The sequence below is a fragment of the Pseudoliparis swirei genome, chromosome 9 (assembly GCF_029220125.1).
Source record: "Pseudoliparis swirei isolate HS2019 ecotype Mariana Trench chromosome 9, NWPU_hadal_v1, whole genome shotgun sequence".
Lineage (NCBI taxonomy): Eukaryota > Metazoa > Chordata > Actinopteri > Perciformes > Liparidae > Pseudoliparis > Pseudoliparis swirei.
This window is the reverse complement of record NC_079396.1, coordinates 23,706,032-23,714,354: the sequence shown is the minus strand read 5'-3', so window position 1 is coordinate 23,714,354 and position 8,323 is coordinate 23,706,032. Positions and strand designations below refer to the sequence as shown.

The 8,323-nt window shown below is 42.7% G+C and overlaps 1 protein-coding gene across 1 annotated transcript; it reads right to left on the bottom strand.

Moving 5' to 3' along the window:
* Positions 1–7,266, bottom strand: LOC130199127 (calcium-responsive transactivator-like). The gene is given in 11 exon segments (XM_056422349.1): positions 1–27; positions 707–834; positions 1,459–1,575; positions 2,172–2,279; positions 2,735–2,820; positions 3,990–4,176; positions 4,803–5,030; positions 5,884–5,998; positions 6,290–6,374; positions 6,458–6,534; positions 7,198–7,266. Coding segments are annotated over 11 exon segments (1,227 nt in total).
* Positions 7,267–8,323: the final 1,057 nt, after the last annotated feature.

Sequence of the window (8,323 nt, the reverse complement as noted above, 5' to 3'; positions counted from 1 at the left end):
TTATTGTTGATAGTTTCCATACTGACCCTGCGAATTCACACCAACAGATTAGATTGCTACTTGCATCTGCTTTCCTGGTGCTGTTGTACTTATTGAAGACACAAGAAGCAAGAAAACAATGTTTAACATTGTATAATATTCATGCCTCAAGCTTCTTAACCCTTGTGTTGCCTTAGGGTCATTTTGACCCGAATCAATATTACACCCTCCCCCCGCCTTAGGATTAATTTGACCCCATTCAATGTTTAATGTCGGTGTTCTTTCGGTAGTCAACAAACAAACATAAAGTGCCTCACACTTAAAGTTGGAAAACAATATTAATTCTAATAATTTTCTGGAGGTTTTAATTGCTGGCGTCAAATTGAACCCAAAGGGTAAAATATGTTAGTAAATATAAAGGTAACAGGAGGGTGAAACATTGAATCGGGTCAAAATGACCCAACGGCGGGGGGAGGGTGTAATATTGATTCGGGTCAAAATGACCCTAAGGCAACACAAGGGTTAAACATTGCGTGGTTGTGTGCTATCCCGCTATACGACGACATCACATTACTCTAATCAGATTAGCAGCATCAGAAAAAAACATCAAGCACGGTATGAGGCTCCTGCTGTGGCCAGCACAACATTAAAGCCAGTATTTCTTACTGTTTTCTAATTCAATAATTAAAAAAATGTCCGATATGTTAAGTGAGAGTCTTTCATGTACCTGTTCGTAGGCGTAGGGCCTCTGAGTCTGCGCTCCAGAGCCGGCCTGCGAGGAGCGGTAGGACCCGTACTGTTGGCTTTGACACTGCTGGTACTGAGAATACTGAGAGGATCCAGCCTGGCCAGGACCTGGAGGGGGTCACATTCATTTTAACACCAACATTAAATCGCTTAATGTGTGTGTATGTGTACACTACCGTTCAAAAGTTTGGGGTCATCCAGACAATTTTGTGTCTTCCATGAAAACTCACTTTTATTTATCAAATGATTTGAAAATTGAATAGAAAATATAGTCAAGACATTGACAAGGTTAGAAATAATGATTAATATTTGAAGTATTAATTTTGTTCTTCAAGCTCAAAGGAAGGCCAGTTGTATAGTTTATATCACCAGCATAACTGTTTTCAGCTGTGCTAACACAATTGCACAAGGGTTTTCTAAACAGATATTAGTCTTCTAAGGCGATTAGCAAACACAATGTACCATTAGAACACTGGAGTGATAGTTGATGGAAATGGGCCTCTATACACATATGGAGATATTTCATTAGAAACCAGACGTTTCCACCTAGAATAGTCATTTACCACATTAACAATGTATAGAGTGTATTTTTGATTAATGTTATCTTTATTGAAAAAACAGTGCTTCTCTTTGAAAAATAAAGACATTTCTAAGTGACCCCAAACTTTTGAACGGTAGTGTAAGTGTGTGTGTGTGTGTGTGTGTGTGTGTGTGTGTGTGTGTGGTGCTAACCGTATCCCTGCGGCTGCCCGCCGTAGCCTTGTTGATAGGAGAACTGCTGCTGGCTGAAGGGCTGCTCGCCAGATCCCTGCTGATACTGGGCCTGCTGCTGGCTGTACTGGGAGTTACCTGGAGGTGCATATACACACACACACACACACACACACACACACACACACACACACACACACACACACACACAGCTATGTCAGCTATTTTTTTTCCCATTTTAAATAAAATTTAAAGTAGGCATCAATTAGACATTTACAGATGACTTTCAGACAATTGGCATTCCATGTGCATATTTTTAGATGATGCTTATTTTAGTTATATATTTAGAGCAAGAGGTGTAAAACATAGGATGAACAACGAAAAAGAGACCAAATGAAACTAAAAACTAAAAGAAAACAATGTATACCTGGGGAGTGATCTATTCTCTATTGAACATTCATTCATGAAAATAAAATCACATTTATGAGGTGTATGTAACACATTTTTCCCAATATGTCGAAAACTGATCCAGTTTGTAGTTGACGGATGTCGTTATCTTCTCCATGTTGTAAATGTCCATTGTAACATTCACCCATGTATTCAGAGTAGGACTTTCTTCTATCAGCTATTAATAATAAGTTAGGTAGCACTGTACTATAGTTTTGGTTGGACACATTCAGAAGAAATGTACCTCAACAGGGTTTAAAATGTTTTTTTGAATGAACGCCGACTACCTCCTTCGTAGTAATGCTGTGAAGATTCATCAAAGGACCGGTCGTAGCCTTGCTCCCCGTACGAAGACTGTTGGTACGAGTACTGTTGGTACGAGTACTCCCCGTGACCTGCGGAGGACACCGTTCGACAGGATGAATTGTCATATGCGCAGTTTGAAGTTGAAGAATTCATAAAAGACGTGCGGCGACAACATTTCAAGCACAATTCCTGGACTTCTCGAATCCGAGGGTTATGCACAAAGCACCGAAGAGACAGCACGATGACCCCTCTCTGGAATATGAGATGTGGGCACACCACGGGGGCCCGTATATGAACTCAGACAGGAAACAGTCGAGGCCAGCGTCAGTCTTTTTGCACGTTTCTTGTCTCTCCGGTGCTTTTCCTCTCCCGCAGTAAAGGGAAAAAAAAGACAAAGACTGAGAGGACGAGCTGCAGCTTCAGCACAGCAGTAAATCTGTCTCCGGTCTGTGGGATACTGCTAAAAGGAAATGCCATGACCTATAATGGGGCTTTGTGCGTTTGAGAGCTTTGTGTATAAAGTTTTACGGATGTGCGCGATTACAATCCGGGTAATATTGCCGGTTTATGGGCTGGTTGGAGCTCTGAGTGAGTCCATACTGGCCTCAGTAGAACCCGTCTTGTTAGAACCTGCACAGTCGGTCGGCCTAAAGGGCCGGTGCCAGGACCTTTGGGCAGTTGCAGTTTTTTGTGCTTTAAAACCACAAAACAAAAAAACAAAATAAAATGATTACAATATAAGGACAGGGGGAAACAACAAGTAAATAGCTACATATCATTAATAAATTAATTGTTCCGCAAAAAAATACCTACGATTTTTTTCTCTGTACATTCGTCACGCATATGTATGTATTAAGAAAAATAAAGACGGAGATTATCACAGATGATTATTCTCGATAGCTTTACTGGAAGCCATCATCGAGCTATAAGGCTATTATGAATAGTATGGTATAAGTTTATTACTTATTTTTGTACTGTTCAATTTCCCCGGTGATGATTTTCTATGGGTTGACATGATAATATGGAGGAAGCTGTTGCGGACCAACCCAAAAAACAATAAAAAATTACAATGAACAATTCCATGGCAAATTACAAGAGATGCAATTTTAGCGGAGAAAAGGAGTATTACAGAATCTGATATCTGCTTAGTGGTAGTGTGCAGAAACTCCAGATTCCAATTCGTCCCTTTCCCTTTCAATTTCATCTCACAAACTCACAAATCCGGCAGAACCAAAAACTCTCTGGACGAAGCCTCCGAGAGCCACGCAAGGACAGTCCAATCTCTTTTTAAGAACCGCACTTGGCCCCAATGTTTCATTTCATAAGAACATGTCTGATAGTTCCCGATGTGACGGAGGAGCCTTAGGAACATCCACACGACCAATCAGGGAAGTGACTGGCTCAACAACAATGGACGCAACAATTACATAACAAAGTTACTTCACCCAGTCATGAAAGGATACAACTCTACCAGGGTAAATGAGGACATACAATCATGGCCTGTTGCCCTGGAAACCGTATCCCATCCTTCAAAAGACGGAGCTGAGTGGACCTATTAATAGGCCCGCGCTGACGCGACACGAGGTACGTGATTTATCAGAGACAGGAACCCAATGTGATGCGTCTCCGGTCCGCTCCAAGTCATCTGGAATATCCTTATTTGCTTTCACGTCACCTTTTTTTCGAAGGCAAAAACTAAAACCATGCAAAAAAAACGAAGGAAAAAACGGAGCCACATTGAATGGAAACCCAGACGGACGGTTTCCAAACTGTATAGTCACACATCCATCTACGCATACGCCACGCTTGCCCCGAAGAAGTCTCGCCCCCTACCTTGCTGTGCGGAGCGGTAGGTTCCCCCGGGTCTCTGAGACGTCACGCCGCCCTGACCCATCATGCCCATGGCCTGCTGTCCCTGATAGTGTTGACCCCCGACCTGGGCTGAGGAGTAGTGTGCAGTCGCGGACTGTTGCTGCATCATGGATACTGGGAAGGAGTTGTGATTATGGGGGGGGGGAAGATATCTCACACATTAATATACACGGGCACACTCCATATGCACACACCTGCATATGCATCCAACAGCATTCTCAGAACTGAGACATGTGCAGAAATGTACTGACGAAAGGAGGAGGGCTGCATCTCAGGGTCGGGGGTTAGAGATAGGAAAGAGGAAGGAGGAAGGAGGAAGGAGATGGGGGGGCAGGACGCCTCTTTGATGAACTGAATGTGTTTGCTTATTTCGATTTGGAAAGGAATCTACAGACTGATGTGAGCAGAACAACATGTAAACAAAATGTTTTTTCCAGGGGCGGTTTGACATGAATACCTCCCGAGGTATTCCAGACATCTAACTGTTTGACTGGTTTCTGAACACTTGAAAGGCATATTACATTCAACACTGCCATCTTCTAAATGCCAAATATTGCATCGTACCTAAAAAACAAAAAAAACAGAAAAACAAATGTGACGTCTTGCATCATTTATGAAAAACAAGTCCCAAGTGTTTTTTGCCGTGTTTAAATCATAAGCCTGAAATAAATCCTTCACATAAAATGTTTTAAAAAGACCAAATATCTTAGTGATTATAAGCTCCTTTATACCCGGTTCACTTTGGTTGGATTGCATGTTGAGGTTGCTGCGGGAGGAGGAAGAGGAGGGTGTGTAGGAAGAGGAGGAGGAGGAGCCGTAGCCAGGCCCGGTGCTCTGAGAGGAAGGCGCAGAGTGGCCGTAGCCGGAGGCCGGGCTGCCGTAGCCGCCGGCCTGCAGGCTGAGGGATGCGGAGGGAGTGGCCGACTGCACCTGAGCGGCATGCTGCTGCATGGGGGCGTGGCCGGGGCCTGGCGACACACACACACACACACACACACACACACACAGTCAGAGCCGCCGGGGTCCCACGTCATGTTAAGCACGCAGTTCATCTTTAGAGGAAGCTTGGAATGGTTGTACAAGGATTGAGAGATGAGTGTAACAATAACAACAAAAGAAACAGAGACAGAAAAAAGGAAAAAGGATGCTATAGCTCAAAACATATCAGACCAGGCACGTGCACAGATAGACCCCGAGTGGTGCTCAAGCTCCTCCCCTTTTGCCCTGGATGAGAAAAGTGCCCCTTCTGCTGGAGACACATTTTTTCTTCATTAATAAGTATTTAAGAATAAAAATGACTGTCATCAATTCCCCCCAAATGTGTTTTGATATCCGACGGGGCGTTTATTTGAGCTATTGTGAGAATTTCGCCCCGACATGCGCCGCGTTTCTCACAAGCCGCCGCCGCCGCACCCCTCCCACCTCCTCCTCCCGCGTTTATTATATGGCATTTTTCGCTCCTATCATCTTGTAAATGAAAATAAATTGTAATTGTAAATAGAGAACATGTCATTTTGTTTAGCTCGGATATCTTCTCACGACACAATGTGTTTCAGGTGTTGCATAGCAACAAATTACTTGCTAACTTCAAGTTACATTGATCAATAGATAACCCATTTTAGCGATGGGTGCCCTTTTTGGGGGGGTTTGAGCACCTGCCCCCCAACATGTCTGTGTATCAGACTATTATCTGACCTTAAGGTCATGAGATATTTGCACGCAATGAAGACGATAGACACGGGGGACGTGGCGCACGTGTCTGCAGACAAACACGCATCGATCGTACGGCCAGAGTTTATCTGTAGAAAAGCATCTTCTCACCATTGCTCATTTGGCTCTGCATCATTGCCGAGGGGGGTGGTCCGGTTGCCATGTTGTCATTGAGGTTGCTCGGGCCCATCCCTCCAGGACCCACCGACATGTTGGGAGTGGGAGGCTGAGAAAGTTTAAAAAACACTGTTGATCAATTAAGATGACGTGTCATGATTGCTATATTTTTTTAATTTTATATCATGCCTCATATACCATTTCTTCAATTGTAGTATTATTGTTTTTTCTTTGGATTTATAAGAAGACAAATTACAAGTAAAAAGGGAATGTTTCCTTCTTTGCCTTCTGTCTACAAAGATGCATGTTCTCAAAATAAATTATGTTTATGGATATTAAAAAAAATGGAAAGACAGGGCATCTTTAGTGTTGGGCTCCTGAAACCTCATGAAGGACTCACTGCGGGTAGTAGTGACTGCATGTTCTGATTGGAATCTGCTATCGTGGCCAAGTACACAAGATTTCTGTGCAGGATCTGCTGATACCTGTCAAAAAAATGGAAAATGAAACCCCCATTTACCATAATTACAAAGTACAAGTCAGGAATTGTAAGGAAAATATCACTTACTGTGTACAATCGGCTGTCTTGCCTTTGCTTTGGTGATCCATTATACATTGTATTAAGTGGTGATTCTCATCCAGCATCTTTGGGAGAGACAACAAAACAACGTCAGGTCAGTGTCTCAAGTCAAAGTGCATGACAAACTATAAGACATAAATATGCAGCGTCGTCCTGGATTTTCACAGAACTTCAACTCCCTTTTTTCTAGGTCAGTTATTGCATTTAAGTCAAAGCTAAAAGCAGCAGCAGCTGTCTGAGGAGCTCAGTTTCCCTCCATCATGCACTGCCATGCATTTTTTTCCCTGGATGCTTATTCAGGCAATATGCTTATTGTGCAACAACACGGCTGTCCGTCACAAACCGTATAACTAATACAATAAAAGAGAAAGAAAAAAAACAAGTTCAATTGATGCGCTTTAAGATTCTTGGAAAACAAGTCACACAATCTAAAGCTGACATCTATTTGACATGCAATAAGCATCATGATGGGAGGGGGGGGGGGGGGGAGATGGAGAGCATCCCCCGGAGACGCGCGTCTGGTAAAGCGGGTCGCCTTCGTGGCTTTGTTTGGTTCCCACCTGCAGCTGACGGTGCCGTTTCAACACCAGTTGACCTCTCTCCTGACATCCACCACGGGGACTACTTTCCTCCGCACACACTCCCATCCAGACCACAATATTTAGACCACAACAAGCGTCGCGACGCGGATAGAGGTTGTTTTTTGTTGTTTCTTCTTTTTCTTTTACCTGTTGGATGGCTTGCTGCGTCACCTCCCCTTTACTCCTGGGGCGCGCCGATGAAAACGCCACCGACATTTTTTGTCATATGGGAAAAATAAAGGGCGCTTCTTTTATTCTAATATTTATTATCCCGAGCGCAGCCCTCTGTTTGGTTTCATATAGTTTGTCCATTACCAGAAATGATGGCGGGGGGGTATTCGAGGAGAGATCTCTCCTGTCACGAATGCAGGCACGTGATAAAACACTGGATTTCTATGAATGTTTTTGGATAGATGATTCTGCCAAGTTATTTATTTTGTGCATGCAAAAAATGACACGTATGATGAAGGGTTACGTGATAAGGGGAAACCCCTCTCCCTTAGTTGTTGGTACAGCCCGGGCAGTGAGTAGCTGCCACTTCCTCTGTAGACGGAGTGTCCTCTGATTCATGAAAGCCAATCAGTCCACAAGTTGTTGTTTTTAGCACCTCCAAAAAAAAAAAAAAAAAAAAAGGGGGCTCCATGATGACGTCACGTTCATGTTTGATACATAAACCTATTTTTTTTCAAGCGACCCACATACAAGTTATGTCGTTTGTGATATTGCAGTTTGACAAAACAAAAAACGTGTTTAATTAAAGGAAATGTTTACATAAATGTAATATATACGCACACACACAAGCATTTACTTAGCCTAAACATATATAAAAAGCCTGTTAATTTTGTGCACCCGTTTAAAAATGTGCCAGATCTTGCAAGATTGTCTCTTGGTTAATTTTCTCCAGTTTAGTATAGAAAAAATAGGAAGTTTTAGTGTCAGAATTTTTGGAAGATATTAGCCTTTGCTGCGAGACGTATAGGCTCATCTGCCGCTATATTGAGATGATGGAAATGCTCCTAGCACTTTTTAAAACTTCAACCGATAAGGAACATGGTCATTAGACTGCTATTAAAAATAATTGTAATTTAAACGGTAACTAGCACGCCCAAGTAAAGCCATCGGACAACAGTACAACCGTCTCCTGTGAAATGTAGCGGATAAGAAGAAACACAATGGAAATTCAAGTAAGCACATGTAGCTCAAAAAGGCAAATGTACTTTGTTACAACTAAGACAGATCAACCCAAGCATCACATGTTTAAAGCACACAACGA